We start from the raw sequence: 17,196 nt of genomic DNA, 5'->3' as shown, positions 1-17,196 counted from the left end.
TAATGTAACCGGTGTAACGGCGAGGAAGTAGCGTTGGTTTTATTCAAGGAGCTGGTTACAGGCGGGACTGTTTAGTACGTCACCTGACCAGGGTGAGGATTAGATTAGATTAGATTGAAATGTATTGTCATCATACAGCACAAGTACAGTACAATGAAAAGAAGTTTGGCATCCAACCAGAGTGCAAATGTAACAGTAAAGTGTAATAGTAACATACAATGTACAGGTGATTAAACTGGGTACAAAATATACAAATTAGTACTACTGAGTCTAGTGCTAATCAGATGTATGTACAGAGTTGTATTATATAAACAGAGACAGTACGACTACCAGTGTTCGAATTATGAGGGGGCCAATGGGGGCTCAGCCCCCATAGCTATAGTCTGAGCCCCCATAGTCGAGACCCCCTGTGGGGGTCTCTCAAAAAAATTATATAATATTTTTTTTTATTTTTTTTTGTACGAATTATTATTTATGTTACCTAAATAAATTGTTAATAGATCATATTTTTATTTTCAGTTTTTAAAAGAACAGAGTAATTAATGTTGTGGAATAGGCTACATTTCACCTCCAAGCCGCTATGCATCGCCCATGAGCGTCGCCCATGAGTTTAACGCTACTCCAACCTAGTGAAGAAGAAGCAGACAATTTGTCCCTCGGAAATAGAGTAAATGTATGTATGTAACACAACAACTATACATATATAAATAAACAATAAACCTCAAATGTGCAGACAGACGGAACCGAAGAGAGAACGAGTGAAGAGGAAAAACTCAGCTGCAGGGAGCGGGCGTGATGGGTCTTCTGGATTCTGGACTGACATGAGACACTTTAGAGCTGTAGGAGGAAAAACTGAGGAAGTTGTTGTTACTGTTGTTTACTTGATGTAATGTTGCTGCTTATTTGGTAACATGCTGCTGGTATTTTGATCATTGTATAGTTTTTGCATTTTGACAGATTTGTGGGAGAAAGTGTTAAGAAAAACGTAATAATTGCCACTTGAGATGATGCAATCTATAGCTTGATGTAATGGCTTCTGATAATGCAGAGCTCTAATTGCAGATGTTGTTATTACTCTCGTGGTCTGAGATAGAAAAGGCATCAACCCCTGGCTGCCTGTGTGACACTTTAAGTCAGTGGTCACCAACCCGTCGATCTTGATCGACTGGTCGATCTTTGAGACTGTCCCTGTAGATCTTTCCATGAAAAAAAAAAAAAAATTAATCTTACCCTGAGAGTCCACATTAAAGGTTCTACTTTTGTTTTGATGTGAAAAGTGATGCTGCACTTAGCACTGACTGAGAAAGTACACATGCAGTTCTACTTTTGTTTTGATGTGAAAATATGCTGCACTTAGCACTGACTGCACTTAGCACTGACTGCACTTAGCACTGACTGAGAAAGTACACATTACAGTTCTACTTTTGTTTTGATGTGAAAAGTGATGCTGCACTTAGCACTGACTGAGAAAGTACACATTACAGTTCTACTTTATAAAATGCTAATTGTAAATATGTTTGTCAATGTTAATAATATGAGAAAGTCCACATTACAGTTCTACTTTTGTTCTGATGTGAAAAGTGATGCTGCACTTAGCACTGACTGCACTTAGCACTGACTGAGAAAGTACACATTACAGTTCTACTTTATAAAATGCTAATTGTAAATATGTTTGTCAATGTAATAATATGAGAAAGTCCACATTACAGTTCTACTTTTGTTTTGATGTGAAAAGTGATGCTGCATAAGATGACTGCACTTAGCACTGACTGAGAAAGTACATAATAGTTCTACTTTGACGTTTTAATGTTGGACCAAAGCATTGCATGTAATTAGAATACAGGCAAATAAAAGTAATTTAGTTTAAAGTACAATCTTGGCTGTCTTTTTCTCTCAACGCTTCAATAGGTAGATCTTGCCTTCACCAAAAAAAAAAGTGATCTTGGGCTTAAAAAGGTTGGTGACCACTGCTTTAAGTCATCATGATGTGGCGGCTGTAGCTCAGGAGGTAGAGCTATAGTCGTCACTACTCACTTTGGATAAAAGAGGTCAGTGGCTCGAATCCCGGCTCTTCCGGTCTGCATGTCGGCGACGTGCTGCAGTAGTTACTTTTCTTCTCGTTGTTCTAAGAAGATGCTGCTACTTCTAATTTATTTTTCATTCAGTTCTCTTGATTACCTGTGCACATTTGTTTATAACATTATTTATTTTGATTTATACAAGTATTTATTTTATGTTCATTTTATTATCAGATGATAATGTTACTTACTGATTCCTGATAAATGCTGCTGTTGTGCCATACAACTATTTATTTTCCATTCGATTATTTTGTTAGTTTTTGATTTATAAGTGCAGAGACAAATACATGTTAATTCAAATTCATAAATTTGGTCTCATTTTTCAAATTAAATTGTTGTATTTTATAAGGTGCAAAATGCAAATAAGTAAATATGGCATTATATATCAGAGGTGAGTAAGAAAATGAACAAATATTGATTGTTAAGAATGAGACTGAATAATGACATCACACAATAGTCTAATGATTAGACTGTTGTGTGATGTCATTATTACTTAGTATTAGACTAATCCTAATGAGATATTCCTCTAAATATGACTTCGAAAACAGCCACAATTTCAGGAAAAAAATTGTAAAAAAAAGAAAAAAAATTCAGGTGGCCCCCATAGCTCTCAGATGATAATTCGAACCCTGACGACTACTACTGGCCAGCAGCGTAACTAGTAAAAGTAGGATATGTACAGATATAGATAGTATATCTGTATATCTATAATAAGGGACTATGTGCAGGTGAGGATAGGTATATATGCGGTGGGAATAAATATATATATATATGGTATATACACCATTATAGTACATGCTATTATACAGAGCTAAGGGTCATATGCAGGTGTAGGCTACAAGCAAGTGTATAGAGGGCTTATACAGTATGCAGGTATATTCAGATGGGTGTATATATATGTGGTAATATAAATATATAAATGTAAATATGCAGTGATGATGTGGCTTAAAAGTCTTTCGTGTGCCTCTGTGTGAATGAATATTTGAAGACATTAGCGTTTGTCCTGTTAGAGTGTGAGTGTTGTTTCTAGGTGATGTTTTTCTCTGTGTGCTATAGCCTTGCTCCTCATAGATTTGAACACAGTCTGGATTGGTTACAATTAAATCCTTTTTAAATGTTTCAATACAGAACTGAAACAACAATCGTGAAAAAAAAGAAGAAATAACTGAAAATAAATGAAAATAACACAAAACAAAAATGGGACATTTCACCGTTCTTTTCTCTCTGTATTTCACACAGGCACATAAAGTCCCACCATCCCCACCTCTCCTCAAACCTCTCCTTCTGTCTCAGTGAATACGTCAACCTTTCTACCATGTTTACTTGTTTTCACCTCCAATTTCCACACTTTCAGGTCCAGCGACCCGAACAGCATGTCTGTAATATAAATGTGTAGGGGGGTTGTGTGTCTGTGGTGTGGTTGGGGGGGGGGGGGGGGGGGGAGGGGGGGCACAGTGTGCACTCAATAAACGAGTCTCAGGTTGAAACCAAAACAATCATTGTATCATTTCTCTTTTAGTAAACACTGACCTCACAGACCTGAACACCACACAAGGGTTAATTAATATGTTAAAAATATATATATACTTGTCATCATTTACATTTACATTTAGTCATTTAGCTGATGCTTTTATCGAAAGCGACTTACAAGTTCTGTACGACAAGTCAGCAGGAAGGGTACAACTCTTTCAGCTGAGTAACAGTGTTCATCAAACAGTGTTGAAACTTGAGTGCTGCAGTGTTGAGTGTATAGTAGTAAAGACATATTAGTATAGTAGGAAGAGTGCATGATAGTATAAGACAGTAAGAAGGTTAGTGTATTTTTTTCTTTTACATTTAATTCGTTATCCTTTGTGTCTAAATGTATTTTCCCCAAGTACATCGAATTGTAATGGTATTTATACTTCTAGTATTTTTCCATGTACTTGTGTACTTAGAGGGAGAATGGATGGACAAACCCCAGAAGACACGACAGTGGTCTATCCTATCTGTCTGCTCCTTCATGGATCGGTCTATCTATTCTGAAGTGGCTGTTAAGACGCATGGTTACCTTTGTCATTGCAATGTATTTCTGTTTGATCCTAAAGATCTGGTGGTATCTGATTTATGCATCTCCTCTGGATGCACTTAGTGAAATTCCTCCCGGGCTCTCTCTACAAGCTTGCATCCAGACAATAGAATTCCAGTCAAACTGCAACGCTAACCATCAATTGGGATGAGCAGGGGTCTGGATGCATAAGGACTCTCAGAGTAGGAGAACTGATCTAGGATTAGCGGTCAGGACACATGATTGATCTGGATTCAGTACCACCAGGCACCCGGTACAGGGCAGCAAATACTGTGAATGAAATCTACTGTAAATACAGTTCATTTAGCATAATGTCCATAGCTCCGCCATTTTTTTATGGATTGTGACAAGTTTTTTTTCCTAGACGTTCACAGGTAAAGAAACAATATACATTGTATTTTATGGCAATAACATTGAGGATTGTTCGACCTGTGAGATATAATCACGATTTTCACGTCAATATGTAAAACCAAAGAAAGAAAAATGGTTGGACTACGTTTGTATGCGGCTGGTGTGAGCTGGGTAGTGTTGTTTTATGAAATGTCGACGTCCATCGAAAGCCCTGGGTCTCCTTTTTCTTAGGACTACAATGATTTCATGACGGCGTCAATGCAATGCGCAGAGATTTTTATAAGCTCATATTTCGCTAATAACACTTAAAAGTTAAAATCATTGGTAAACAAATGTAGTGCTGAAAATATACACGTTGACTGCTGTTTTGATAGGGTTATGGTCTTTACTCTTGGCTACATTTGAAAAAGAAACGCAACATCACTTAATACGGACTGTATTGATCTATTTGTGACGTGAAATAAATCTCGGCCCGGTACTGGGCCGATCAGGCTTAAGAGGTTAAGTGCTACGGGAAAAATAGCATGTGTATTGCTTGTTGTTTGGCCAGGGTTTGAAGGTTTCAGACTAACAAGCCTAAACAAGCTGTTTATAATTGCTTCCCATGGATGATGTCACAGTGGGAACACAAGCAATGAATTTGCTTTGATTAATCAATTAGCTGGAGTCAGGAACACTGCTCACCTAATCAATGCACTGTTGGGTGTGGACTGTGGAGTAGCCAGGCAGGGAAGAACAATGTGGTGTGTGCTACACCTGCCAAAAACTGAATGTTTTGTGTTCCAAAATAAATAACAAGAATTAATTTCTTTGCTAAAATAATGTTAAAGGTGCTATAGATAACATTCAGCCACTAGATGTCACACTAGAGGAAAATCATGTCAGGTGGGAAGTAGGGAGGGGATACATGCACTCATTAATGTAAACAACAACATACATTTTGGACCTGCAACATTTTTTTAATGATAAATCAATATTATAAGATCAATATTTTTGGGGGGAAGGAAAACAATACTTTTACTCTGCATGCAGCTTTGTAAAAGCTCTGTGGATGCATTGTTTTAAAAACAAGTTTAATCTATAGCAGCTTTAACAAACAGTTGTTACAAAGTGACAAACTGTATGTGCAGTGACATAGTGTGACATACAGTAGTGTGACATCATGTACATACACTTGGATGTCCAGCATGACCCTCTTGTCCTCCTCCACGTGGACCCCCCAGATGCAGTCCTGGCCCTTGTCGTACGTCTCCGGCCAGTTAGGAGACAGGACCACTCCTGCTGAGTCTGTGATCTCTCCACTGCACACAGCTGGAACGCACACACACACACACACACACATAGTGGGCACCGTGGCAACGGAGAGTGTGTGATAGTTTACCTCGGAAGGAGTGATGGCACGCACGCACGCACGCACGCACGCACGCACACACACACACACACACACACACACACACTCACTCCCCTGAGGCCATTCTGAGATAGTTTAGACCTCATCCATCCTTTCTCTTTTCAACATCTTTCTTTCTTTCTTTCTTTATCTCTCTCTCTCTCTCTCTCTCTCTCTCTCTCTCTCTCTCTCTCTCTCTCTCTCTCTCTCTCTCTCTCTCTCTCTCTTCATGACTTCATCCCTCTTTCCTTTTCTTTCCTTTTCATTTCATCTGTCACTTCTGTCTCTCTCCACCCCCATCTCTCTCACTTCACTCTTCATCCCTCTCTCTGTCTCTTCTCTCCCTCTCTCTCTCTCTCTCTCTCTCTCTCTCTCTCTCTCTCTCTCTCTCTCTCTCTCTCTCTCTCTCTCGCCCCCTTGGTATCTCTTTCTTTGTCCAACATCTCTCTCTCTCTCTCTCTCTCTCTCTCTCTCTCTCTCTCTCTCTCTCTCTCTCTCTCTCTCTCTCTCTCTCTCTCTCTCTCTCTCTCCCTCTCTCTCTCTCTCTCTCTCTCTCTTTTTCTCTCTCTCTCTCTCTCTCTCTCTCTCTCTCTCTCTCTCTCTCTCTCTCTCTCTCTCTCTCTCTCTCTCTCTCTCTCTCTCTCTCTCTCTCTCTCTCTCTCTCTCTCTCTGTGTGTCTCACAGCTCCATGGGCTAAACCCCACCACCACACTCTCTCTTTGTTTCTCTCTCAATCACCCCTTCTCTCTATCGTTATCTCTCTCACTTCTCTCTCCATCTTTTTTCCACCTCTCTCTCCATCCATCCCTCACCAGTCTTTCCATCCCTCTTTCTCTCCATCCTTCCTCTCTCTCTTTTCCGTCACATCTCTTTACATTTATTTCCATCCATTCCTCTCTCTGTCTCCGTCTCCATCCTCTATACACTGTATTATGCTGCTAACACACAGACCTCTGCAGGCGGGCTCCGTCTATACACTGTATTATGCTGCTAACACACAGACCTCTGCAGGCAGGCTCTGTCTATACACTGTATTATGCTGCTAACACACAGACCTCTGCAGGCAGGCTCCGTCTATACACTGTATTATGCTGCTAACACACAGACCTCTGCAGGCAGGCTCCGTCTATACACTGTATTATGCTGCTAACACACAGACCTCTGCAGGCAGGCTCCGTCTATACACTGTATTATGCTGCTAACACACAGACCTCTGCAGGCGGGCTCCGTCTATACACTGTATTATGTTGCTAACACACAGACCTCTGCAGGCGGGCTCCATCTATATACACTGTATTATGTTGCTAACACACAGACCTCTGCAGGCGGGCTGCGTCTATACACTGTATTATGTTGCTAACACACAGACCTCTGCAGGCGGGCTGCGTCTATACACTGTATTATGTTGCTAACACACAGACCTCTGCAGGCGGGCTGCGTCTATACACTGTATTATGTTGCTAACACAGACCTCTGCAGGCGGGCTCCGTCTATACGCTGTATTATGTTGCTAACACACAGACCTCTGCAGGCGGGCTCCAGCCTCCATCTATACACTGTATTATGTTGCTAACACACAGACCTCTGCAGGCGGGCTCCGTCTATACACTGTATTATGTTGCTAACACACAGACCTCTGCAGGCGGGCTCCGTCTATACACTGTATTATGTTGCTTAAGTTGCTAACACACAGACCTCTGCAGGCCGGCTCCGTCTCGTTCCACTGGGGGTTGTTGGGGTCCATGCACTCGATGGTGATGGAGCCCTGCTCCAGCGTGTAGCCAGGGTCGCAGGAGAACTCCACCACGGCCCCCACTGCCCACGCGTTGTCGCTGCTCGTCAGATTCCCGTACTTCACGAAGGGCTCGTAGCAGTGGCCCGCGGCGAAGGCTGGGGAGAGGAGATTGACGTGCGTTTATTTATATACACATGCGCTAGGTCTCCTCATATGAGGGAGATCACGTACATAATACAACAGTAACACGGTGTCAACTTAAGTCTTGCGGCGTGGTGTAGCGCAAATTGACAAGACAAGATGTACAGAACTAGCTAACGTTGACGTTTCCCGCCCACACTACCCCTGCAATGTACCTGTCACTCAGAGCAGGGCTGGTCTTCGTTCACGTTTCCATTAGTTTATCATTTAGTTCAACAGGATTTCTTTATTATTCAGTGTCGTTTTAGTTTGTCTTCAGACGCACAATGGAATAGTAATGTACTGATGTGGGTGTCTGTGTGTGTGTGTGTGTGTGTGTGTGTGTGTGTGTGTGTGTGTGTGTGTGTGTGTGTGTGTGTGTGTGTGTGTGTGTGTGTGTGTGTGTGTGTGTGTGTGTGTGTGTGGGGTGTAGTTTGAGTTTCGTTTTGTTTTTCTATCATTATTTCAGTCTATTAAAATGGTCCAACATGCCTGGCTTAGTCTTAGCTTTGTAGAGGGTGTTGTTGTGGGGAGGATATAATGTGACTGGAGAGGACAGACAGAGATCGCCCCGAATCTGCACTGAATCTGCACCGCCACTCATCTGAAGAGGCTCCAACTTGGAACTTTCTGCACTAACACACACACACCACTTTGTGTCACTGAAACCTAACATGCTCTGCCACCAGTATACAAATGAACCAACAGACAAACAAACCGTCAGTGGGGGGGGAGTGGCCTGCGTTTGAAAACACGACGAGAGCGGCACAGCCGAGCTGTTATGCAACGTCAGGTCCATTAGGGATATGCTGCGCTGCTCCCCGCGACCTAATCCCATTTGTGACAGTGAAGCGGAGGCCTAAACAGATTACATTGATTTTATTGGATAATGACTGAGCATCGGGTAGTGGGCTCGGAACGGCCCTCAACGACAGCTCTCTGTTTGTGATCGAGAGCGTAACGTGGGGTTGAAACCCTGCGACGGCAGCACTTTGGTGTAAACTCACTCCTAAGTTAAATACCCGCCACTTCCCCACCTGAATGGGATCCTTCACGGGGTGGCGGAATGGATAAGACCGCGTGAATTCAATATCTAAAGACGCGTTAGCGTTTGTCTGGCCCCCGCGTTTTGCCATGGAATATGCGGAGATGCTCCCTTGCGACCTAATCCCATTTGTGACACTGAATCGAAGGTCTAAACAGATTACATTAGATTGTATCGGATAATGTCTGAACGTTGGACAGTGTGGAATGGCCCTCAGCCACAGCTCTCTGTTTGAGATTGAGAGCAGGTGTAACGAGATTTATACCTTTGCGATGGTCGCCTCTGTAGTGTAAACTCACTCCTAGGTTTAAATACCCCCACCGGAATTGGATGGAGGGTTCGCGGTTCAAGGCTGTCGGAAGGACAGGTGCCTAGTGACCGCCATTACAAGTGGTGATGTGACGCGGATATTTGGAACAAACTGCTCAAAAACATCAGGGAAGCCAACTCGCTAAATATCTTCAAAAGACAGCTTAAAACTATCTCTTTGCTCAGGCATTTAAATTTATCAGGGAGGCCAACTCTTAGGACACAAATTATGAGTATTTTGGCTGCACTATTTTTATTCTGCCTATTCTTATGCACTTCCTGTCAAATTCATGTGTCAGTTCTATGCACATTTTATCTTACTACCTCTTATGCACTGTGCCGTTTAGACTCATTACATCAACACTGTAATTATTGGATTGTAAATTAGGGCTATTTTATTGATTTATTGTACTGTTTTATTGCACTGCACTATTGCATAATTTTACTCTGTCTATTCTATTTGATTAACTATTTTATTGCACTGCACTACTGCACTATTTTACGTCTATTTTAAAAGTGCCATAGAATCAAACCATAAACAAAGAGGCCTATTGGGATGTTAGATCCTAATGTGAAAAACAATGTCATGTAATGCTCTATGGGGAAGGAGTCATTTTTATATTCTGCAGCAGTTTTTTGGAACAGTCTGCCCAGTGACCTGAAAATTGTAAACAGTGCTGTTAGATTCAAGTCCAGCCTAAAGACATGCCTCAAAGGGGACTATAATTAACCTAGATACTCAGCTAAAAGGCACCCTTACATGTTTTTATGCGTATATGTTATGTATATGTGATGTGTTGTGATGTCATGTCTGTATGATGCATGTCTAAGCATTTCGTTCCCCTACCCCCCCCCCCCCCCCCCCCCCCCCCCTACAAGGACCACAATGGAAATAAGCTCTGAGATTTTTTGTGTCGATCCTTGGCAGTATTTCCAGACTGTGCTTCTGCGACATGTTATCTTTTTTTATTGTTATATATTGTCAAATAAAGTCATTCATTCATTCACTGTACCTTGTCTATTTTGCTGCTGTCTATTTTACGCTTGTTTTATATGTCTGCACTTTATGCATTGATCTGCCAATGTTTTTTTTTACTGCTGTGAAACACTTTGAGCTGCAATTCTTGAAAAGTGCTATACAAATAAAGTTATTATTATTAAAGTTTTTATAATATGGTTGAGTGCAGCTCTACAGCGGGGGTCGTTGTGGAGTGTGGAGTGAGTTTAGAGGGGAGAGTGTAACAGGGTGACGTGGAGAGTGTAACAGGGTGGAGAGTGTAACAGGGGGGCATGGAGAGTGTAACAGGATGGAGAGTGTAACATGGTGACATGGAGAGTGTAACAGGGTGACATGGACAGTGTAACAGGGTGACGTGGAGAGTGTAACAGGATGGAGAGTGTAACAGGGTGACGTGGAGAGTGTAACAGGGTGACATGGAGAGTGTAACAGGGTGGAGAGTGTAACAGGGTGATGTGGAGAGTGTAACAGGGTGATGTGGAGAGTGTAACAGGGTGACGTGGAGAGTGTAACAGGGTGACATGGAGAGTGTAATGAGAGTGACGTGGAGAGTGTAACAGGGTGACATGGAGTGTAACAGGGTGACGTGGAGAGTGTAACAGGGTGATGTGGAGAGTGTAACAGGGTGACATGGAGAGTGTAACAGGGTGACGTGGAGAGTGTAACAGGGTGACATGGAGAGTGTAACAGGGTGGAGAGTGTAACGGGGTGACATGGAGAGTGTAACAGGGTGGAGAGTGTAACAGGGTGACATGGAGAGTGTAACAGGGTGGAGAGTGTAACAGGGTGACATGGAGAGTGTAACAGGGTGACGTGGAGAATGTAACGGGGTGACATGGAGAGTGTAACAGGGTGGAGAGTGTAACAGGGTGACATGGAGAGTGTAACAGGGTGGATAGTGTAATAGAGTGACATGGAGAGTGTAACAGGGTGGATAGTGTAATAGAGTGACATGGAGAGTGTAACAGGGTGATATGGAGAGTGTAACAGGGTGACGTGGAGAATGTAACGGGGTGACATGGAGAGTGTAACAGGGTGGAGAGTGTAACAGGGTGACATGGAGAGTGTAACAGGGTGGAGAGTGTAACGGGGTGACATGGAGAGTGTAACAGGGTGACATGGAGAGTGTAACATGGTGACATGGAGAGTGTAACAGGGTGGAGAGTGTAACAGGGTGACATGGAGAGTGTAACAGGGTGACGCGGAGAGTGTAACGGGGTGACATGGAGAGTGTAACAGGGTGACATGGAGAGTGTAACAGGGTGGAGAGTGTAACAGGGTGATGTGGAGAGTGTAACAGGGTGACATGGAGAGTGTAACAGGGTGGAGAGTGTAACAGGGTGACATGGAGAGTGTAACATGGTGGAGAGTGTAACAGGGTGGAGAGTGTAACAGGGTGACATGGAGAGTGTAACAGGGTGACATGGAGAGTGTAACAGGGTGGAGAGTGTAACAGGGTGACGTGGAGAATGTAACGGGGTGACATGGAGAGTGTAACAGGGTGGAGAGTGTAACAGGGTGACATGGAGAGTGTAACAGGGTGGAAAGTGTAACGGGGTGACCACTGAGGACCTATCCAGAAACGGATGGCTGGCGGCAGCCTGGAAGAGAGAGTGGGAGAGTGCTGGGCCAACCCGTATCCACCACCACATCTGAGATCCAGGAGATGGCGCCACAGGAGATGATCTTCCACGCCGGCAATGGGTTCTGCTGAACCGTTTAAGATCTGGGGTTGGTCGCTTTAAAGCATCATTAAAGAAGTGGGGCCTGGCAGACAGTGCTGCATGTGAGTGTGGAGACCCTGAGCAGACTGTTGACCACATCCTGACCATCTGCCCCCTATACAAACCACCCTCGGAAGCCAGCCTCTTTGATGTGGGACCAGAGTTAAGGGCATGGCTACAAGATACGGAGTTGGACCTCTGACGTTACACGAAAGAAGAAGAAGATGGAGAGTGTAACAGGGTGACATGGAGAGTGTAACAGGGTGACATGGAGAGTGTAACAGGGTTGATTGATTGATTGAAAATTTTATTAACAGATTGCAGAATGGGTACAGTACAGTACAGCTCAATACATACAATTGTTAAGGGGATGCAGACCAGAGAAAGACTTTCGTCTTGTTTACATCAGGGTCCCCCATTTTCAATTCATCATAACATATATGACATACATGACATACAGATAGACAGTACTGCTACATCTATACATTTATGACATACCAGATTTGCAAATACAGTACTGTTTGTGATACGAAAAGAGTCCAGAAAAGAGAGTATATACATTTGACATAGAAACTGTACATTGGAGGAGGTTGGGGGGGGGGGGGTTGGGTAGGAGGAGTGGGTGGGGGACACTGTACAACTGAACAAGCAAAACTGTACATTGGAATATTGACAAGACCATACTTGGTAATTTACTGTACATTGGGGGGGGGGGGGGGGGGGTTGTGTTAGGACATTTACAGGGGCCAGTTTAGAATTGCAGTCTCCCCTAGGTGTTTTTTGAGAGTATTTTTGAAAGTGGGTAGTGATTCACATTCCTTTACAGCTTTGGGTAGGGCGTTCCACATTGATGTGGCATAATTGCGAAATGTGTTTAGTCCCTTGTTTGAGCCGAATCTGGGTTTAACATGATTTGTGGAGCTCCCTCTGGTGTTGTGATCGTGGTATTCACTGACCTTTGGGAAGTATTTTGTACATGGGTACCTTGGGTGACATGGAGAGTGTAACAGGGTGACGGGAGAGTGTAACAGGGTGACGTGGAGAGTGTAACAGGGTGGAGAGTGTAACACAGGGTGACATGGAGAGTGTAACAGGGTGACGTGGAGAGTGTAACAGGGTGGAGAGTGTAACAGGGTGACATGGAGAGTGTAACAGGGTGACGCGGAGAGTGTAACGGGGTGACATGGAGAGTGTAACAGGGTGACATGGAGAGTGTAACAGGGTGGAGAGTGTAACAGGGTGGAGATTGTAACAAGGTGACATGGAGAGTGTAACAGGGTGGAGAGTGTAACATGGTGGAGAGTGTAACAGGGTGACATGGAGAGTGTAACAGGGTGGATAGTGTAATAGAGTGACATGGAGAATGTAACAGGGTGGATAGTGTAATAGAGTGACATGGAGAGTGTAACAGGGTGGCTAGTGTAATAGAGTGACATGGAGAGTGTAACACAGGGTGACATGGAGAGTGTAACAGGGTGGATAGTGTAATAGAGTGACATGGAGAGTGTAACAGGGTGACATGGAGAGTGTAACAGGGTGACATGGAGAGTGTAACAGGGTGATGTGGAGAATGTAACGGGGTGACATGGAGAGTGTAACAGGGTGGAGAGTGTAACAGGGTGACATGGAGAGTGTAACAGGGTGGAGAGTGTAACGGGGTGACATGGAGAGTGTAACAGGGTGACATGGAGAGTGTAACAGGGGTGAGATGGAGAGTGTAACAGCGTGGTGTGGAGAGTGTAACAGGGTGACATGGAGAGTGTAACATGGTGACATGGAGAGTGTAACAGGGGTGACATGGAGAGTGTAACAGGGGGACATGGAGAGTGTAACAGGGTGGAGAGTGTAACAGGGTGGCGTGGAGAGTGTAACGGGGTGACGTGGAGAGTGTAACAGGGTGTTGTGGAAAGTGTAACAGGGTATCATGAAGAGTGTAACAGCGTAACATGGAGAGTGTAACAGGGTGACATGGAGAGTGTAACAGGGTGGAGAGTGTAACAGGGTGACATGGAGAGTGTAACAGGGTTGATTGATTGATTGAAAATTTTATTAACAGATTGCAGAATGGGTACAGTACAGTACAGCTCAATACATACAATTGTTAAGGGGATGCAGACCAGAGAAAGACTTTCGTCTTGTTTACATCAGGGTCCCCCATTTTCAATTCATCATAACATATATGACATACATGACATACAGATAGACAGTACTGCTACATCTATACATTTATGACATACCAGATTTGCAAATACAGTACTGTTTGTGATACGAAAAGAGTCCAGAAAAGAGAGTATATACATTTGACATAGAAACTGTACATTGGAGGAGGTTGGGGGGGGGGGGGGTTGGGTAGGAGGAGTGGGTGGGGGACACTGTACAACTGAACAAGCAAAACTGTACATTGGAATATTGACAAGACCATACTTGGTAATTTACTGTACATTGGGGGGGGGGGGGGGTTGTGTTAGGACATTTACAGGGGCCAGTTTAGAATTGCAGTCTCCCCTAGGTGTTTTTTGATAGTATTTTTGAAAGTGGGTAGTGATTCACATTCCTTTACAGCTTTGGGTAGGGCGTTCCACATTGATGTGGCATAATTGCGAAATGTGTTTAGTCCCTTGTTTGAGCCGAATCTGGGTTTAACATGATTTGTGGAGCTCCCTCTGGTGTTGTGATCGTGGTATTCACTGACCTTTGGGAAGTATTTTGTACATGGGTACCTTGGGTGACATGGAGAGTGTAACAGGGTGACGGGAGAGTGTAACAGGGTGACGTGGAGAGTGTAACAGGGTGGAGAGTGTAACACAGGGTGACATGGAGAGTGTAACAGGGTGACGTGGAGAGTGTAACAGGGTGGAGAGTGTAACAGGGTGACATGGAGAGTGTAACAGGGTGACGCGGAGAGTGTAACGGGGTGACATGGAGAGTGTAACAGGGTGACATGGAGAGTGTAACAGGGTGGAGAGTGTAACAGGGTGGAGATTGTAACAAGGTGACATGGAGAGTGTAACAGGGTGGAGAGTGTAACATGGTGGAGAGTGTAACAGGGTGACATGGAGAGTGTAACAGGGTGGATAGTGTAATAGAGTGACATGGAGAATGTAACAGGGTGGATAGTGTAATAGAGTGACATGAAGAGTGTAACAGGGTGGCTAGTGTAATAGAGTGACATGGAGAGTGTAACACAGGGTGACATGGAGAGTGTAACAGGGTGGATAGTGTAATAGTGACATGGAGAGTGTAACAGGGTGACATGGAGAGTGTAACAGGGTGACATGGAGAGTGTAACATGGTGACATGGAGAGTGTAACAGGGTGGAGAGTGTAACAGGGTGACATGGAGAGTGTAACAGGGTGACGCGGAGAGTGTAACGGGGTGACATGGAGAGTGTAACAGGGTGACATGGAGAGTGTAACAGGGTGGAGAGTGTAACAGGGTGATGTGGAGAGTGTAACAGGGTGACATGGAGAGTGTAACAGGGTGGAGAGTGTAACAGGGTGACATGGAGAGTGTAACAGGGTGGAGAGTGTAACAGGGTGGAGAGTGTAACAGGGTGACATGGAGAGTGTAACAGGGTGACATGGAGAGTGTAACAGGGTGGAGAGTGTAACAGGGTGACGTGGAGAATGTAACGGGGTGACATGGAGAGTGTAACAGGGTGGAGAGTGTAACAGGGTGACATGGAGAGTGTAACAGGGTGGAAAGTGTAACGGGGTGACCACTGAGGACCTATCCAGAAACGGATGGCTGGCGGCAGCCTGGAAGAGAGAGTGGGAGAGTGCTGGGCCAACCCGTATCCACCACCACATCTGAGATCCAGGAGATGGCGCCACAGGAGATGATCTTCCACGCCGGCAATGGGTTCTGCTGAACCGTTTAAGATCTGGGGTTGGTCGCTTTAAAGCATCATTAAAGAAGTGGGGCCTGGCAGACAGTGCTGCATGTGAGTGTGGAGACCCTGAGCAGACTGTTGACCACATCCTGACCATCTGCCCCCTATACAAACCACCCTCGGAAGCCAGCCTCTTTGATGTGGGACCAGAGTTAAGGGCATGGCTACAAGATACGGAGTTGGACCTCTGACGTTACACGAAAGAAGAAGAAGATGGAGAGTGTAACAGGGTGACATGGAGAGTGTAACAGGGTGACATGGAGAGTGTAACAGGGTTGATTGATTGATTGAAAATTTTATTAACAGATTGCAGAATGGGTACAGTACAGTACAGCTCAATACATACAATTGTTAAGGGGATGCAGACCAGAGAAAGACTTTCGTCTTGTTTACATCAGGGTCCCCCATTTTCAATTCATCATAACATATATGACATACATGACATACAGATAGACAGTACTGCTACATCTATACATTTATGACATACCAGATTTGCAAATACAGTACTGTTTGTGATACGAAAAGAGTCCAGAAAAGAGAGTATATACATTTGACATAGAAACTGTACATTGGAGGAGGTTGGGGGGGGGGGGGTTGGGTAGGAGGAGTGGGTGGGGGACACTGTACAACTGAACAAGCAAAACTGTACATTGGAATATTGACAAGACCATACTTGGTAATTTACTGTACATTGGGGGGGGGGGGGGGTTGTGTTAGGACATTTACAGGGGCCAGTTTAGAATTGCAGTCTCCCCTAGGTGTTTTTTGAGAGTATTTTTGAAAGTGGGTAGTGATTCACATTCCTTTACAGCTTTGGGTAGGGCGTTCCACATTGATGTGGCATAATTGCGAAATGTGTTTAGTCCCTTGTTTGAGCCGAATCTGGGTTTAACATGATTTGTGGAGCTCCCTCTGGTGTTGTGATCGTGGTATTCACTGACCTTTGGGAAGTATTTTGTACATGGGTACCTTGGGTGACATGGAGAGTGTAACAGGGTGACGGGAGAGTGTAACAGGGTGACGTGGAGAGTGTAACAGGGTGGAGAGTGTAACACAGGGTGACATGGAGAGTGTAACAGGGTGACGTGGAGAGTGTAACAGGGTGGAGAGTGTAACAGGGTGACATGGAGAGTGTAACAGGGTGACGCGGAGAGTGTAACGGGGTGACATGGAGAGTGTAACAGGGTGACATGGAGAGTGTAACAGGGTGGAGAGTGTAACAGGGTGGAGATTGTAACAAGGTGACATGGAGAGTGTAACAGGGTGGAGAGTGTAACATGGTGGAGAGTGTAACAGGGTGACATGGAGAGTGTAACAGGGTGGATAGTGTAATAGAGTGACATGGAGAATGTAACAGGGTGGATAGTGTAATAGAGTGACATGGAGAGTGTAACAGGGTGGCTAGT

The 17,196-nt window shown here is 44.2% G+C and overlaps 1 protein-coding gene across 1 annotated transcript in view; it reads right to left on the bottom strand.

Moving 5' to 3' along the window:
• The window catches only part of sez6b (seizure related 6 homolog b), a 419,489-nt gene that overhangs the window by 113,431 nt on the left and 288,862 nt on the right, over positions 1–17,196 (bottom strand). The window contains 2 exon segments of the mRNA XM_084309484.1: positions 5,670–5,808; positions 7,583–7,777. Coding sequence (XP_084165610.1) covers positions 5,670–5,808; positions 7,583–7,777 — 334 coding nt within the window.

Source organism: Notolepis coatsorum, assembly GCF_963971535.1.
Source record: "Notolepis coatsorum genome assembly, chromosome: 1".
NCBI classification, from domain to species: Eukaryota; Metazoa; Chordata; class Actinopteri; order Aulopiformes; family Paralepididae; genus Notolepis; species Notolepis coatsorum.
The sequence above is the reverse complement of the archived record's forward strand: the minus strand, read 5'-3'. Positions and strand labels throughout refer to the sequence as shown.